Here is an 18557-nt window from a genome sequence, read left to right as displayed (position 1 = left end):
CCTCCAACGTCTGAGAGCGGCCGTAGCGCCTCGTGTGTGATGCCAGAGAGGAGGAAGGAGGACAAAGTCCCTCTTGGGCGGCGCGCACACACTTTTCTTAAGTCTCTCTCGGCTTTGCATAGGGCTGCTGTCACGGGCTGCCCCTCTTGCGTTTCGCGGGCATTTGGCCGCACTCTCGCTGCAGTCCTGCACATCGTTGGCCGCAGAGGGCAACGCTTTGCGCGCTTCTGGTGAAGTGGGCTCAGTGGTTCCTGAGAGCTTGTGCCGCAATAAAGTGGCTCGTCTTGAAGATGCTGCAGCAAGGCATCGGGTGGTTTTGTTGCCACAGACTGGCCGGGCTAACCCTCTGGAAGGGCGCCTGCTCTTGCCTTTTTAAGTCGTTGGGAAATGGATGGGATTTGGGTGGGTGCAGCTTGCGTTGAGGTCACTCAATCCCACCCCACCCCCGTCAACATTGCCTCTTCAGCACACACAACCGTTTAAAGGTAGAGAGAGCCTTGGGGTCTGCCTCCCTCCCCTAGCGCAACCTATTGCTACCTGCAGATTGATAACTGCTTTTAAAGAGTGAGAGTGAATGGGCACGTCCGAGCTGCCTTTTCCTTCCAGGAACTGCTGCCCGCACAGTGATGATGTGGAAGAATAAAGTTCTCAAACAGAAGATGTTGACATAAAGAGGGGAGGTGTGTGTTGGCGTTCCCATGACTCACAGGAGACGCCACATTTTAGTCGCTATATTTGGCTTTACAAGAAGGTGGTGGGTGATCTTTAGGATGTCATTGGTGCTTCAGCTGCCTAATCTGCACTCGTATTGTTTTTCGTCCTTGTGCTTCCGGATGGGAGCGTGGATCCCAAACTTCAGCACATTTGATGCTGGTGCACAACTGCTTGAAATATTATGTTTGACCACAGTGTTGCAAGACAAGTGACTAAAAAAGTGATGCTGATCCCTATAAACACAATGTTCATATGTCACAACCCTAAAGACGCTTTTTCAGATGTAATCTCCACTGAGTTAATTAGAATTTAATAAGACTGCTTAAGACTGGCTTCAGAGAGATTTAATATTTCACCAGGCACCATAGTATTTTTCTGTATACAGAATACACACAAACTTCATAAGGTTGCACGCATTTCCATTGCTTCACTTGATATTTTTAAATGTTCTCCTGTTTCTAGTAGTGTACACATCTTCATAACAAGTTTCTTCCCCCAACCCTGCTCAAAGACCCAGCTTCCACAAAGTTTCCCACTTTGAAATGTGGGACATTGGAAATTATTAGAGGCTAGGAGCTGTATCTCTGAACCTCACTTTATAGTTCTCAGTGCATTCACACCTATGGGAACTGTGCTTGTGCAGAGCTTTGTTTAGAACCTTCTAGAGCATTTTTTGTTTCATGTGAGCCACACCTCATGGATTGATAGCATATGTTTAAGTAGATATGGCTGTGCCTTTCCCCACAAGTTTTCTTCAGTCACTTTAGCATTGTGAAGAACTTTATCTTGGGTAGAGACTTTCACCACCAAGCAAGTTTAGTTTAACTATGCTTTCCCCTCTCCTTTATTTACTTGGTTCATTCTTATTCCATATAACTTTTCCACTTTCCATTTCCATTATAGACTGTAGCAATACTAGTAATACTGTGATTAGAATAAATGCAGGAATAAATAATAATCTTTTGTATATGGGGACCCCAATGTGAAATCTTGACCCTAAAGTCAAACACAAACTGGGATTGATACCAATAGAATCTTCCTTATTGCTTTGATTATTCCAACTGGCAGGATGGGTTGATTTAAATAGAGATTTAAAACATGTTTTACATTGTCAAGCGGGGGGGGAGTGTTGATTAAAATAAAATGTCCATTAATTATCTAGATAATATGCATTTTTGTTTATAAAATAAAAAACATATTTGGTTGTAACCTAAGTAGTTTTGTGAACTTGTTTCGCACAAGGAGGGATGATGTTTGCCAATTTCCCCTTTCCTGAGCCCTTGTTCCTTCTGCAGATCTGCTCCTGAGTGGTGGAGGACCCTCCAGATCCAAGCTATGTTAATCATGGTGTGGCAGGGGTGGTTGCAGAAAGATGGGAGAGGATCATAGAATCATAGTGAAATGGACTAAAAATCCCCTGCCCTTGCTCAAACAGAAATACTGCCATAGAGAGGAGATGAACATCTTCCTCTTTAGGCCAAACAGAACTGCCTTCTGTTAGTGGAAGACATAGAGGCTCTCCACACAAGTGGTTTGGGGAGATGTAAGGGGTTTCGTGGGGAGAGTGGCTTGACCACGTCACAGAGCCATTTGGGGTGGTGGGAATTGGGGGCCTCCTGGCCCCCAGAAGTCTCAGAATGCCCCGCGTGAGTGTGTGGGGCATTCTGGGGCGCCCCCCCTACACCAGGAGGCTTGTTGCCTGCCCATCAGAGGTCTTCTTGTGAGTCAGTGCAGAGCTGCACCATGGCGACACAATCAGGTAAATGGGGTTAGCAGAGCACACTTTCTACTAACCCCGTTTGGGGGGGCGCGGGCAATTATGCGGGCTTCCTGCCGGGAGCTGCGTGGCTCCTGTTGAAGCACACAACCTGCAGAAACCGGGCTGGGCTCCTTTAGCCTGGTTTCTGTGGTTTGTGAGAATAGCCTCATAGAATGCAACTCAGTTGTCTAATATTGCTTCATTCTGAAAGCCAGGCCTTGCATCTCATCGTTGCACTGTTGTACATTTGCCAGTTTTCCTCTTTTATTCAGAGACGTAATATATATTACTACTAAGGATATTACAAAATATCCCAAGTAGCGTGTCTCTTACCTGCAACCATGCGATGCTGCTTTCCTGTATAAAGAGAGAAGAACGCCATCCTTCTAGGGGAAACATCTTTGTCCGCTAACACTAGTGCAATAACTCATATCATGGCTTGATCTTGGGGGGCCAGGCAGAGCTAGCAAATTAGTACAGGTGTCATTGCCTGATCCATCAGAGTGACCTTTTACTCCTGTTTTATTTACACAGATCAATCATAATATGTTTCAGATAGCATGCTCTCTATTTCCTTCACTCAGATCCTTAGATGTATCCTATTCAGAGAAACAGAATATAAAAATTCCATGAAAACAAAATCTAAGGATCTGAGTGAAGGAAATAGAGAGCATGCTATCTGAAACATATTATGATTGATCTGTGTGGGTGTGTCTACATTCTTAAGCAACAGGTTTGCTGGCTGCTATATAGGTTGTATTGTTTCTGTCATTATACTGACAATGGCTAGCAAGTTTGATATAGTTACCTTATACTGAACAAATGCTTTTAGGGTTATTTTACCACCCTCGTCGCAATTGTCAGTATAGTGTGTTGTCAGCACTATCATGAGACCCTTAAGACCAATGTCAGTTGAATGATGGATGAATTAACCAGTTTAGAGAACCAGAAAAATAATGAAATACTAACTTAAATGTATTGATTATTTAGTATTTTTAAGTCAAAACGTTTTTATCACATTTGGGGTGGCAGAATGACTACCCCATTGCTTTATTTTGTCTGAAGATGAGTTCTACCAAGATCATCCCAGACAACTCTTGTTTTACCACTGGTCTGAACTGAATTGATGATGAGTACCTTTTGTCTTGATTTCTGTGTTTAGTGAGTAAATAATGGGGCTGTTCTCATGATCTGGAAAAATCGGTCTAGGAGAGCCTAGCCCGATTTTTGCAGATCGTAAGAACCACCGGGCTCGGCTGCGAACCCGGTGGTTCTAGAGTGGGTAACCCGCTCAAGAACCCCTGCCCTAAAACCAGGTTTGCGGAGATCGTGAGTAGCCGCGGCTCCATGGCGTGCCTACTCACAAGGAGACCCCCGGAGGGAGAAAAGCTGGCTCTGGGGGTCTCGCCAGCATGCCCTGTGTGCTCACACAGGGCATGTTGGAGCTTGCGGGGGCCAATTGGCCCCCACTCCCCCCAGCCCCCTCCGGCTTTGTCACGGAGCCAGCAATTGTGTGGGCAGCTGATACAGCCGCCCAGGGCTCCCGCAGTATCGGCAAAAGCGGGTCTCACTGATTGTGAGACCTGCCTCAGTATCTTGTTATAAGTAAAACTGTATTTGAATATATAACTTCTCCAAGTTCACCCTTGGGACAAAGGAAACAATAATAAAATGTTCAGTGCCACATATAAAGTTCCAAATGGTGGACAACACTCATAGACAAAGGTAGCACTCTTTATTTTCTGTGTAATCTAATACGGTACAATGTTGTTATTGCACTTTCATTGTACTCTACTTGGAGAATGCCACTCTGAGCTTAGCAATGTTGGCTCACTGGGTCCTCTTTTCCCCAGTAACCTGTTGGAATCAGTGAAAGATTTGTTTCCCTGTTTAAACAAAAACTTCCCCAAGGAATGGCAAGATGAAATTGCGCAATATTAAATCCGTCACTAAAAATACCCAGACTTGCAGAATTAAACCAGCCTTGTAAATGTAAGCATGTTTGCTATGTCACATTGCCATTTAAATGAGTGGTGTATGCTCCAGCATATCAAAGATCTTATTGAGGGTTAGGCAGTGGCTGTGGATTGAAGGAGTAGTAAGCATTCCACTCGCACCCATAAGCCTTAACTAGCTCCTCTGCATAGGCGCACACACTTCATTTAACAAGACTGCTTGCCCAATTATCGAAATGACAATTTGCAGTCCTACTTGGATAAGTCACCATGTGTTGGTTACATGCAGATTAGATTACTGCAATGTCTAGCACCCCCAATAGAGGGTGTTGTCTCTGAAGATGGTTCAGAAGCATCAGTTGGCCCAGAATGCTGCTGCAAAAATACCTGTGGGAGCAAAATGATGCACAAGTGTAACACCCATTCTTCATCAGCTTCATTGCCTGCCTTTTGCTCCTGAGCTAATACAAAGCACTGCTTCTAATCTACCAAGCCCTACATAGCATAGGGTCACAGTACCCATAGGACCAGAGGTGCACTTAGGTAATTTTGGAGCCTGGACCTAAATGCATTTGGAGCACACACACTGCCTGGCTTCAAGTTAAGCATCATCGCCCTACACACACACCATGACAAACACAGTATTTTTTAACATGTGGGGTATATTTATGCAAATATGCAGTAGCAGAAACATTTCAGCACACAACTTAACATATTCCTGTAGTGACCAGTCTCCCCTCCCTCTAAAGAGTTAATAGGAAGTGAACCCCTGGCTTGACTGACAGGCTGGAGACCTCCAGAGTTTGACCAATCAGCCCAACAGGTGGGTGGCACATGAAAGCTGCAGGGGAAAATTCTGGGAACAAGAAATGAAGTCTGTGCAGAGAGTGTGGACTAGCATGAGGTTGGATGCCTCATGGCGGAGATGCAGGATAATCTCTCAGGGTGAGAGATTGGCAGGAGTTTGATTCTCGTCAGGAGCTTGGTGAGTTCAAAGGAACAGGAAGCCAAAGCTTCAGAACTTTAGGGCAGGAGAGAGTGTTTTAGTAAGAATTTGCATTAGAATTTCTGTTTCTTTGGTGTGTGCTTTGCATGCTCTAAATATATGTTATTTACAACTAAGTTACTAAATTTTAGAGTGTGTATTTTTGAAGTATTGTTGTAACTAATTTAAGTGTTTCTAAAAAGCTAAAGCCTCAAACAGAACCAGTCTGTAGCAATTGAATAAAAGTTTTTTTCCCCTTTACCTTTTTCAAGCCTCCAAGGGTAGTTATTGATTCAGCAGTTGGAGGGGGAATTTCTTTGGTGCAAAAAGTGTCTCAATGAGAGCTTGGCCAATTTAATAATTAGCTCCACGGGCAGGTAAAACGCACAGCAGGAAAAGGGCTTTTTCCCTTTAGTTTTGCCTGTTAGCAAAAAGCGGGAGCAGATTTTTGCATTTGCCCAGTCCCCAGCTATAGAGGGACCTTGGACTAAACCATTCAATCCAATGGTCCAGCTCTAGGCAAATCTTAGAGTGTTTGGTGGCAGCAGGAACCTACCAGAACTTCTGGGTTTTCCCAGATTATTTTTTTAAACTTTCGGGTCTTGAAAGTTACAGATTTTTAAACCAGCCAGTCTGTGTCTCAGAGCACAGGAAAGTATGAGTCTTCCCTCGTGTTGCAGAACTGGTTTAGACTGGTCAAGGAGATTATCCAGTAACCTCTCCTGAGTCAGGAAAGGAATTTTCCACTACCCACAATCTGCTGTAATGCCCATCCCACATTTTTTTCTTTCCCCACTCTGACTCTAAAGCACCAGGCACAGATCATGATCACACTCAGCTGCCTGGTGCAGTGCGGGCCAGCGGCGGCCACACCACCATGGACAGACTAAAGAAGATTTGGGGGCCCCCAGGAAGTTTAGATGCCCTGGACTTTGGCCCTGAAGTCCTCTATTGTCTCAGACTTGAATGGCAGTACCTTTTTTTGGTGGTAGTGCCTGTTCAAAGATCTTTAAATACTTTTCTCTTTTGAGAAGCCTTTGTCCTTTAGCTTGACTGTTTGAATCTTCTGATTAGTTTTTCTTTCAGAAATCTCACTTTCTGTATTGTTTTAATTGCTATATAATATATATGAAAACTGCCCCCTTGAAACCACATGGAGAACTTTTTTGTTAAAAATGATATATACATATTATTATTAAGCAATTTTGCTTGTATTACTGGTAAACATAATTTAAACATTCAGGACTATGAAAACAGGCCTATATACATCCACGGTTTCTGAAGTGTTTGTTATGGAGTACTGAAAAATGGGATTGCCAAACCCAGCCTGTTATAGGATGTTATCTCTATAGTTAATCTCTGAGGGAGAGATGCTCTATGGGAGCTAGGGAAATGTGGTTCAAGATAGAGGGACAGTCAGGTAGGCCAGAAGAGCTTACTGGCAGATATTATTGGCAAGTTTCCTCGTTAGGGGATGCAAAAGATCTCGGAAGCTTCAAAAACAGAGCACAGCTTTAGAACTTTGAGATTTGTTTATAAGAATAATATGCTACTGCATTTTTATGCTGGTGTGTGTAGAATTATTCTTTTTTGAAATATTTGATCATATATTTATATAATTACATGCATTATTAACAACATTTTTTTACATCTTCCAGATATTATCTTTTCTTTAGCAAACATCTAGCTACCTCTATGGAAAAAAAAAACATTTTCAGAAGCACTTACATATGTCTACTGTCCACAATGACTTACACAGGAATGCTAAGACGATTAATAAAGAAGCAGTTTTCCGTATTCAAACTTTGGAAGTTTACCTTCGTTATTTTTATCTTCTTAATATTTTTGGTTTTGCTACAAAGAGAAGTAGGTATTCAGGATTTTAATGAAGAGCCAGGAATGGAAAAAGATGGAAAGAAAAGGAATGTACTAGATCTTATGTTCAAAGCTGTGAACAATATTAAAGGTGCAAAGCCAAAAATGCAGATTAAAGCACCTGTTAGGCAAACTGCAATTCCTGGAGAGAGGCACTGTTTACCAGGATTCTATACAGCAGCAGAACTGAAGTCTTTCCTGGATCGACCACCTCAGGATCCCAATGCTCCAGGAGCTTCTGGTAAAGCCTTCAAAACTGTCAGTTTAAGTCCAGAAGAGAAAACTGAGAAAGAGCGTGGGGATGCAAAACATTGTTTTAATGCTTTTGCAAGCGACAGGATTTCTTTACATCGCGATCTTGGACCAGACACTCGTCCTCCGGAGTACGTTGGAAGTGCACTTGCATTTGTGGGCAAATAAATTATCCTTTATTTTAAAAAATGTATAGTGAAAAAGTTTATTGACATCCCTTTGCTTTATTCATATGTGGCAGGGATGGTGTCAGCAGTCGGCTTTGTTTGGTAGTTGTCAAGGCTTAAGGCCCTGAGAGCAGCCTATTGCTAATTCCTGAGACCACCTCTGTGCCTTTAGCTTTTGAGCAGTGATAATGGAGTGACTCTCACGGCAAAGAGAGTCACCCAGTTGTCATCATGTCTCTCCCCTCCTATCCTCCAAAGTACTTTATTTACCTGAATCTAAAACTAGCCCCACCCCGTCTTTTGATATTAGAAATCAGGAGGTTGTCTTAAATTTAGAGTCTGTTCCTTTTGATCAAATGCATGTAAAACCTGTATTTAACCTCTACTTTTTAAGGGGGTCATCTTAAACTCAGACTTATCTTCCATTTGGGTAAATACAGTGAACACCATCATGTGGGGAGGCACTTAGGGAATGGAGCCTAAGGAGAGCATTTTGATGAGGGCCCCTTATAAGCTAGATATGAACTTGCAGTGTGACTTATGTCACTAGAATAATTGCTACCTAGATATTTTTATATGTGTAATGTGTATATACTCAATTTAAATATTTTGTATCTTTCTTTTCAACCAGAGTTCCCAAAGCAGTTCACAATATTGCCAAAACACACAATTCCTTTAAGAATGTTGCACTTCAAAAATTGAAACTATGAAAGATGGAGCAATGAGGAAAGAAATATGGGGGATAGAAAGAATCGGAGAGCAAGTTGAAAAATGGAATTTTAAAATACTGAATTCAAAAACAAAACATTTTTTCCAGACTTTCCATACATGGAGAGTATGACTCCTATAAATATAGAAAGGGAGTAACTCTGAACTGAACCAGGAGCAGGCATGTGATAGCTTCACTTGCCTGTTTCTTTCCATTGGTCCTCTCACACATGGCAGTTTTTTCTTACTGTGCAGCAATTATTTATTTTATTTTATTTAAAATATTTCTATACCGCCCAAAACTTGCGCTTCTGGGCGACTTACAATGAAATTTTCCCCTATATTTTTCATCCTGAGACAGATACTTAAAAGGGGGGGGCATACTACTCCCCGCAATAATTACATACCATTTTTTCTTGGAAGTGGCAGCTGCTGTGCAATTTTGATTCATTTTGACTTCCTCGACCAACACAGCAACGTGTTGCTGCTGGGCGCAAATAGCACAGGATTCCCCACACCACCACAACAATTAGTGGTGTGCTGTGTTGACCCATCTCAGAATGCACCAGGAAGGATGCACTGCCCACCCCTGCCCCCCAGTGCATTAGGTGGCTATTCAGCTCCAAAAACAGGGAGTTTAAACTCTCTGCTTTTGTTGCTGACTCGGAGGAAGCGAGTGTGGCACATTGGTCAGTGTTGCTGTGGCAACTTCCTCTCTCTGACAATAGTGAATAATAATATCCCATCTGAAAAATGTCAGCAAATCCTGACAAATTCATATGGGCTTGGTGGCTTTGCACATACTATATTTACCTGAATAGAAGATGACTCTGAATTTAAGATGACCCCTCCCCCTTTAAATATACAGGTTAAATACAGGCTGCATCTGTATAATATTTACTCAAAAGAGAAGAGGAATTTGAATTTAAGGCTATCAATTCTTTTAAAAGGGGTTGATGAAACAAAAATAACATAGTTCCACTCTTTTTTAGTAGGAATCTCTGTGTTGTCTTATTATCATTGTTCATTTCACATCCATGTGATAGTGCTTTATCTGTGCCACATCAAAGTATCAAGCACCTAAATGAAAGCCATAGTTCATGTTTGGCTCTGGTTTTGTCCTCTAGATGTATTGAACAAAAATTTAAACGCTGCCCACAACTGCCTACTACAAGTGTTGTTATAGTTTTTCACAATGAAGCATGGTCCACTCTGCTAAGAACAGTTCACAGTGTGATGTATACTTCCCCCGCAATACTACTGAAAGAAATCATTTTGGTGGATGATGCCAGTGTGGATGGTAAGATAATGTCCTTTCTGTGTAGTTTGTAGTTTTTCACATCTAGTTTTTGCAGTGCTGATAGACATTTTTTTCCATCTTATTTAAGCAAAGACACCACAAAAACTTCCGTCTGAAGGAATCACTATGTTTATAGAACATGGGGTTATCCTAAGTTGAATAGTTTCATCATATTTCTGTAGCTATAAGTTTCATATTTCTGCTGTGCTTTCTGATTGGTTCATTTCACACCATACCATGATAAAGGAAGCTTAATTATGATCTAGTGCACTGCCTTCATTGACAAACCATACTTTGTGATCAGCTGTCAAACCAGAATCGGAGACCATGAAGTGGGTTTTTGAACCAAAGTCTGCTAAATGGTTGCACACAATGTCTGAATTGAATATTTTGTTAACTACCTAGAGAAATTTTTATTAGACAGTATAAAAATGCAATATATAATTAATAAAATGTTTACTGCCATCATTCCACCTCCACAAGCTGCTGCATGTGGAATGGACTGAACTTATGAAGCTGAGTGCCAAGAGATTGAAAAACAAAAGCAAACTAGCAGCTCTAAATTATGGTTGGCTTGTAGATTAGGAAGCTCAAACCATGGCTTGGCATGATATCTGACTTGAGCCTTTGTCTTGTTAGGAATGGTGGCTCTTGTCCTAACAATTCCTATTTTCCCCATCTTCTAGTGCCTCCCAAAGAAAACAAAGCTCTGATTCTGTCCCACAGCAAGCAGAGAACAATGGAATCTGATTGGATGATACATTATCTGACTGATCTCCTGTGCACCTATCCAGGATGCCTGCCATCCTTCCAACACCACTGACCGTTCACTAAGAGGATGTATGTGATGCTCCAATGAGTCCTGCATGCATACAGTCTAACTTGAAAAGGACTGTTTCATGCAGGCAATTTCCCAAATGAAACCAGGGATCTGAGTCTAAGCATGTTAGATTCTATGTGCATAAACCCCATTGGAACTGTACACCCTCATGTACATTTAGATGTGCCTTCATGTGATCGACCAGTGGCATTGGAGGCCGAGCAGATATGCCAGATGGGCAGAGGCAAGGCTTTTTTCTGCTCCTTACTATGGTGGAGGAATTAGAAAAAATATTTTCCAATCTTAGAATACAGATTTCTGAAGCACCTTAATCAATAACTTGTTTTGTTAAGGGCTTAAAGCAGCAGGCCGAGACTTGAGGTCAAAGTTTGACTATCTGCTTTTTTCTTAAATTGTGAGATATCCCTAGAAGAAGGCTAACTTAGTTATTAAAATGATTTAATACTGTGTAGGTTACTTCAACGAATGTGAAGATATCATACCAACTAATGTTCATTTGATTCCTCTGCTAAATGTATTCCTCTGTCTCTTCATCAACAAAATGTTTTAATCTCCCCCCCTCCAAACAGTGACCATTCACCAAAACAAAAACTTAACTGCTGTGTAGCAGAAATTAAATCTTCATTGTGAATGCAAGTTGTAGTATAACTTTGGTACCTTTGCCCCCTTGTTCATTTTCCAAATGAAGCAGAAGCTTGAAGCCCTACTTTAGGAACTTCAGAATTATGTATTTTGATTTCTTCTTCTCCACCGCCTCCTCCTCCTCCCACCCCATCGCATGGAGTAAATGAAGGATCAGTAGCCAAAGACTGACTTTTCTTTTCAGAATACCTACAAGATAAACTGGATGAATATGTAAAACAATTCCAGATAGTTAAAGTTGTGCGACAAAAGGAAAGGAAAGGCCTCATCACTGCCCGTTTATTAGGTGCTTCAATAGCAACTGGGGAGACCCTCACATTTTTGGATGCACACTGTAAGTATGTCTAAATTATTCATGCAAAGTGTTCAGTAGTTAACAAATGTGGAGATTCGTTTTTGTATTGATTTCCTCCTTGGGTTATTTAACAGATTTTCTTATATACATGCTCTCTCTCTCTTTTTAAATAGAAAAATTGATCCATTGCCCACCCACACCTTTCGAATCTTTGATTCCCAATTCCACTTAGCCAGTGTGGTGTAGTGGTTAGAGTGCTGGACTAGGACCAGGAAGACCCAAGTTCAAATCCCCATTCAGCCATAAAACTAGCTGGGTGACTCTGGGCCAGTCACTTCTCTCTCAGCCTAACCTACTTCATAGGGTTGTTGTGAGGAGAAACTGAAGTATGTAGTACACTGCTCTGGGCTCCTTGGAGGAAAAACAGGATATAAATGTAATAAATAAATAGAATAAATAAATAAATAATTGTGCATTCAGCTAATTTCAATGCCAGGATTGTGTATGCAAAATTTGGTATCTGTAGGTCATTGGGGGAATATGATATTCAGAATTACTTCAAACAACTACCAAAACTATTTAAAATTTCCTTGTGCTTATTCTAGTGTAAAAGTATTTCATTGAGCTATTTTAAGTATCAGGGCGAGGGAGGAAGAAGAGGGATGAGGAGGAGGAGGAAGACAGAAAGTACTGCGAGGTGGCATGAGGCTATGTGCCCTGCCCCCAGAGGTGCATTTGAATCAAATCCAGCCCGCCCACCCCCAATTGAGTTTGACACACCTGATCTAGACCCTTTTCTGGCTTCTGGCTTCTGCCCTCGGTTTGGGAATGAAACTTCCTTGGTCGCCCTGGTGGATGACCTTTGCTGGGAACTAGACATGGAGAGTGCTGTTGGTTCTGCTGGACCTCTTCAGTGGTGTTCAATACCATAAATCATGGTATCCGTCTGATCTGCCTTTTGGGTATGGAGATTGGGAGTACTGCATTAGAGTGGTTCTGGTCCTTTCTTGAGGGGAGATTTCAGAAGGTGATGCTTAGGTGTCTTCTTTTAAACTCTTTGGCTCTTGGGGTCCTGCAAGGCTCAGTTTTGTCCCCCATGATGTTTAACATCTACATGAAACCACTGGAAGAGGTCATCAGGAGGTTTGGACTGAAGTGTCATCAATACTCGGATGACACTCAGCTCAACCTCTTGTTGGTAATGGATCCTAGGGAGGCGGTGGATGTACTGAATTGGGGGCTGGAGGTGGTAATGGGCTGGATGTGGGCTAGCAAACAGGCTAAATACAGACAAGATGGAGGTGCTGTTGGTCAGCAGGAAAGCCAGTTGGGATGGGGGGTTTTGTCCCCCATGATGTTTAACATCTACATGAAACCACTGGAAGAGGTCATCAGGAGGTTTGGACTGAAGTGTCATCAGTACTCGGATGACACTCAGCTCAACCTCTTGTTGGTATTGGATCCTAGGGAGGCGGTGGATGTACTGAATTGGGGGCTGGAGGTGGTAATGGGCTGGATGTGGGCTAGCAAACAGGCTAAATACAGACAAGACAGAGGTGCTGTTGGTCAGCAGGAAAGCCAGTTGGGATGGGGGGTTCAGCTGGCTGGATGGGGTTGTACTCCCCTTGAAAGAGCAAGTGTACAGCTTTGGCTGGTGCACTAACTGTGTCCCTTTCTTGAGAAGGCAGATATGGCCACAGTTACCCATGCCTTAGCTATGTCATGCTGGATTACTGCAATGCACATTGCTTGGAGCTGCCCTTGAAGAATATTCAGAAACTTCAGTTGGTGCAGAATGCAGTAGCTATGGTTCTATCTGGAACTCCTCATTTGGAACATATTAAACTTGTTTTGAAAGAGCTGCACTGGCTGCCAATTTGTTTCCAGACTCAATTCAAGATGCTGGTTATTACCTTTAAAGCCTGTAATGGTTTGGGCCCTGGATACCTGAAGGACTACCTGCTCCCAAGGGTTTCTGCCTGCCCAACAAGGTCAGTGGAAGGTGCTTTGCTCTGTGTGCCAACTGAGGGAGGCTCACTTGTCATACACACTCAGCTGTCATACACAGGGCTTTCTCTGTTGTTGCCCCCAGGTTCTGGAATGCTCTGCTGATGAGTGTCCGCTCTCTGGCCTCTAATAATAAACTTTATTTATTTATAAACTTTGTTAGCTGCCCCATAACAAATTGATCTCTAGGCAGCTCACAACACACATTAAAACATCAATTGTCTGTAAATTAACTATCTTTAAAACATGCATGTGAGACTCGTAAATGTGATTAAGATGTTCTTGTTTTTATGACATAGGAAAAAATCAAATGCTATATCAAATTTCTCCCCTTTACCCCTCCTAGGTGAATGTTTTTATGGCTGGCTGGAGCCTTTGTTGTCCAGAATAGCTGAAAACTACACTAGTGTTGTAAGCCCTGATATCTCATCTATAGATCTCAACACTTTTGAATTTAACAAGCCTTCTCCATATGGCCAAAACCACAACAGAGGGAATTTTGACTGGAGTTTGTCCTTTGGATGGGAATCTCTTCCTGACTATGAAAACAAAAGAAGGAAAGATGAAACGTATCCAATTAAGTAAGAAGTGAAGCCTTAATTCTTCTTTTTATTAAATGGTTTAAAAAAAATATTGTTTGACATTGAAAGCAGCCATCTGGGGACATGACCATGCTGTGCTGCCACACAGAGATGCTGCTCCTGACTCAGGCAGAGTCTTGTCAAGTGGATAGATAGATAAACTTTATTACGATTGTAGATCAGACAGCTTGTCAAATGGAGAGGAGCGGGATGATTTTCACTGCTCTCCCCTGCCCCCATAATTGTGCTTTGCCTTCCGGAAATATATCCCTGAGAGTTGTGGTACCCTTGGGGACATATTTCAGGAAGGCAAAAAGTACGTAGACAGTGAAAATCGCTCCCCTTCCCCTGTGCACACGCTCTGCTGCTTGACAAGGCTCTGCCTGAGTTCAGAATAGCCTCTCTGCATGCGGATACTGTATAGCCATACAGTATCTCTGTGTCTCTGTATAGGTGTTCTGGTTGTCAGTCATTATTCCTAATGATAATCTACAAGCCATCATTTCTTTTGTGGATAAAAGAATAGCGGCTTAAGCTTCTTCTAGGGTTGTATGTGCTTTTCAAATATTACCTTTTCACCAAGGTTTTTTTCAACAATTTTGAGCAAAATTCTTATTTGTGGGGGTGGAAATGAAAGAGTAGTCCGGACCACTCTTAAAGAAGCCTTCCCTGGACCCCTTAGCGATGGATAGTTACAGGCCAATCTCCAATCTCCCTTGGTTGGGCAAGGTGATTGAGAGGTTGGTGGCCAACCAGCTCCAGGCAGTCTTGGAGGAATCTGATTATCTAGACCCATTTCAAACTGGCTTTAGAGCTGGCTATGGGGTTGAGACAGCCTTGGTCAGCCTGATGGATGACCTTTACTGGGGAATCTACAGAGGGAGTGTGACTGTTGTTTCTTCTGGATCTCTCGGCGGCGTTCGATACCATCAACCATGATATCCTTCTGGATCACATGGAGTTGGGGATAGGAGGCACTGCCTTGCAGTGGTTCCGCTCCTATCTCTCGGGTAGATTCCAGATGGTGGAGCTTGGTGACAATTGCTCTTCAAAACAGGAGCTGTTATTTTGAGTCCCTCAGGACTCCATTCTGTCACCAGTGCTTTTTAACATCTACATGAAACCGCTGGGTGAGGTCATCAGGAGGTTTGGCGCTGGTTGTTATCAGTATGCTGATAACACCCAAATCTACTTCTCCTTTTCATCTTCAGGAAATGGCACCCATTCTCTAAATGCCTGCCTACAGGCAGTAATGGGCTGGATGAGGGAGAACAAATTGAAGCTGAATCCAAGCAAGACTGAGGTGCTCATTGTGGGGGCTCGGAATCTGAGGGGTGTGTTAGATCTTCCTGTGCTGGATGGGGTTACACTCCCCCGGAAGGAGCAGGTGCGCAGCTTGGGAGTACTTCTACACCCAGGCCTCACCCTGGTATCTTAGGTGGAGGCCATGGCCAGGAGTGCTTTCTATCAGCTTTGGCTGATTCGACAGCTGCACCCATTCCTTGAAGAGGATGACCTCAAAACCGTGGTGCATCAGCTGGTAACCTCCCAGCTTGACTATTGCAATGCACTCTACGTGGGGCTGCCTTTGTACGTAGTCCGGAAACTTCAATTAGTTCAGAATGCGGCAGCCAGACTGGTCTGTGGGGCAACCCGGAGAGACCATATTTTTTCTGTTTTGAAACAGTTACACTGGCTGCCGATATGTTTCCGGGCAAAATACAAAGTGCTGGTTATTACCTTTAAAGCCCTGAACGGCTTGGATCCAAGATATCTTAGAGAGCACCTTCTTCTACATGATCCCCACCGCACATTAAGGTCATCTAAGGAGGTCCGTCTCCAGTTACCACTGGTATGTCTGGTGGCGACTCAGAGGTGGGCCTTCTCTGTAGCTGCTCCCAGGCTGTGGGATGCACTCCCAGCAGAAATTCACAATCTTAATTCCTTACTGACCTTCAAGAGAGTCCTTAAAACCCATCTCTTTGGCCTGGCCTTTAGGGTTTTTAATTAGCTTTAATTGTTTTATTGCTAACCTGGTTTTCCAGGTTTTAATTGTTCTGATAGTTTAATTGTTTTTTAAGATGTTTTAATTGTTAATTGGTGTTCATATTTATATTTCTGTTTTAATCGTCATTGGTTTTAATGGTTTCTGTTTTTATTGTAAACCGCCCTGAGCCATTTCGGAAGGGCGGTATAAAAATTGAATGAATGAATAAATAAATTTGTTTTAAACCTAAGCAAATCCCAACATACTTATGCTGAAAATCTAAACATAAGTGGCCCCATTATTGGAAGAATAATTTATGTAAAGGGAGGTGTTCCTGCAGTGGAGGTAAAGTGATGACAGTGGGGACCCATCTGAGTGGGGCATCAGGGCAGAAAATGCACCACAATTCAACTTGTTCCCATTCGTCACGCTCTGCTGAAGCTGCCTCACTCTCCTTTGCCTCACCTAACTGCCGTGTTAACCCCAGGAATGTGGGCTGGTCATTTGCCTGGTTGTCCTGCCTGGTGATTGTCCAGCCCATGTGCCTGGGTTAATGCAGCGGCAAGGCAAGGAAGAGCAAGGGAGCCAGGTGGGGCAAGAAGAGTGGGAACAAGCCGCACCTGTTGCTTTCTTCCCCGCCCAACCCCTGCAGGCTGCCACTGAGTGATGATGATATTTGCATCTGTTCCATATGTTTCTGCCATGCAGCTGCTGAAGGCACAGAGACTATGCCAGGAAAAGGTTGATGTTCTTAGTGAAGGTTTCTTGTAGCAACCATACATGAATTTGTAGCTTTGGTTTTTAGGATTCTGTACCATTGTATTTTAAAATTTTATTGGTTTTTACAATATCTTAACAACCCAATTACATTTAATTAAGTAAATATTGACTTCCCGCTTACCAGTCTGCGCGGTTCATGTTAGCTACGCATATAAACCATTGCTATAGTAATTCAAAACATATATACTCCACATTGCAAACTCGATTTTACTCTACCCAACCTGCTGTTATTTCTAAATTTCAAACCCTGCTGAAAGGTCCATGTTGGAAAAATAGTTCTTTAAGTAAAGTAAGAATGGTTCCCAATCTTCTTTGAAACATTCCAGGTTTTCATCCCTTATAAGTGCTGTAAGTTTTGTCATCTCAGCATATTCCAAAAATTTTATCAACCAGTCTTCTTTTGAGGGCACTTTATTGTCTTTCCATTTCTGCGTATATACTATTCTAGCCACCGTGGCTGCATACATAAAACTGTTAAGTTTCTTCTGGAGAACTCTCCTTGAGTTATTCCCAGCAGGAAGGATTCTGGCCTCTTAGGAAATGTCATTTTAAAAATTTTCTTCAGCTCATTATATATCATATCTCCAAAGGCCTTTGCCTTCACACATGACCACCACATATGGAAAAAAGTTCCTTCACATTGTCCACATTTCCTACATTTGTTTGAAACATTTTTATACATTAATGCTATTTTTGTGTGTGTCATATACCACCTGTACATAATCTTATAATAATTTTCTTCTGTACCACTGTAGATGCATTTTATATATGGTGAAATGCACATTAGAAATGTGTGTGTACTGTACAGTGTTAGGTTTGTTTGTTTGTTTGTTTGTTTGTTTGTTTGTTTGTTTTGCAACCAGTGGGGAGGGTCAACTGAGTTAAGCAAATATTTGGCACCAACGCATTCCACTAAAGTAAGAACACTGAATTCTGATGGAAGAATGCCAAAGGATCCTTAAATTGCAGAAGAGTTCTGGGGGCTATTTTCTTTTTTTTAAACCTTGAAATCAATCTTTCTGTGCAAATAACTAATAACTAATTGTGCATAGTTGTAGTTTGTCTGCAAAGTACAAACAGTAGTCCCATGCTCTCTCCTGTTTCCCCACCCCCTTTTGTTGGCCTGCTGCTTTTGCTGATTGAGACATTGTGTGTTGCTCTTGAGTTAACTTACCTTGAGTTAACTTTCCTGAAGGAGGATGGTGTTTGGGGACTTACAAGGAAAAATCATCATGTTTTAGTCAATTAGGGAAATCATTAGCTTCATGAAGGTCTCCTTCCTCCCCTCCCCCCCTTTTTTTTTGGCAGGTCACCCACTTTTGCAGGTGGTCTCTTTTCAATATCAAAAGACTACTTTGACTATATTGGAAGCTATGATGAAGAAATGGAAATATGGGGAGGAGAAAATATAGAAATGTCTTTCCGAGTAAGTTTAGAGATGGATGTTCATGTATAATTCTTTGCCCAGTGAAAATGCTGAGATAAAACTATTAATTGCTTTTTAGCTCCAGCTTGCAGTCATCAGATAAAAAGTGAACTTGGCCTGTCTGTGAAAGCACCAATCACATGGATGGGGCTATATAAATAGTACAGAGGCAGAAAAAGTGAAAATGGGCTAAATTAGCACACTAATAATTCAGCTATATTTTATGTGTGATTAAGAAATTCCTCATTGAAGTGTACTATCTGATTCTGGAAATCTCTTTATA

The 18557-nt window shown here is 42.2% G+C and overlaps 1 protein-coding gene across 3 annotated transcripts in view; it reads left to right on the top strand.

Moving 5' to 3' along the window:
• Nucleotides 1–18557, top strand: part of GALNT3 (polypeptide N-acetylgalactosaminyltransferase 3) — a 31500-nt gene that overhangs the window by 750 nt on the left and 12193 nt on the right. For 2 of the 3 annotated variants that reach the window (XR_008310268.1, XM_053264356.1), the window contains exons 2-6: nucleotides 7072–7671; nucleotides 9543–9715; nucleotides 11383–11532; nucleotides 13847–14081; nucleotides 18157–18274. Coding sequence is in view for 2 of the 3 variants with exons in the window: in XM_053264356.1 (XP_053120331.1) it covers nucleotides 7109–7671; nucleotides 9543–9715; nucleotides 11383–11532; nucleotides 13847–14081; nucleotides 18157–18274 (1239 nt within the window). In the remaining variant the exon portion in view is untranslated. Of the gene's footprint in view, nucleotides 1–90; nucleotides 486–7071; nucleotides 7672–9542; nucleotides 9716–11382; nucleotides 11533–13846; nucleotides 14082–18156; nucleotides 18275–18557 lie in introns of those variants that run through there. The other variant, XM_053264363.1, reaches the window with a different exon arrangement.

Source organism: Hemicordylus capensis, chromosome 1, assembly GCF_027244095.1.
Source record: "Hemicordylus capensis ecotype Gifberg chromosome 1, rHemCap1.1.pri, whole genome shotgun sequence".
In the NCBI taxonomy this organism is placed as follows: domain Eukaryota; kingdom Metazoa; phylum Chordata; class Lepidosauria; order Squamata; family Cordylidae; genus Hemicordylus; species Hemicordylus capensis.
The sequence above is the reverse complement of the archived record's forward strand: the minus strand, read 5'-3'. Positions and strand labels throughout refer to the sequence as shown.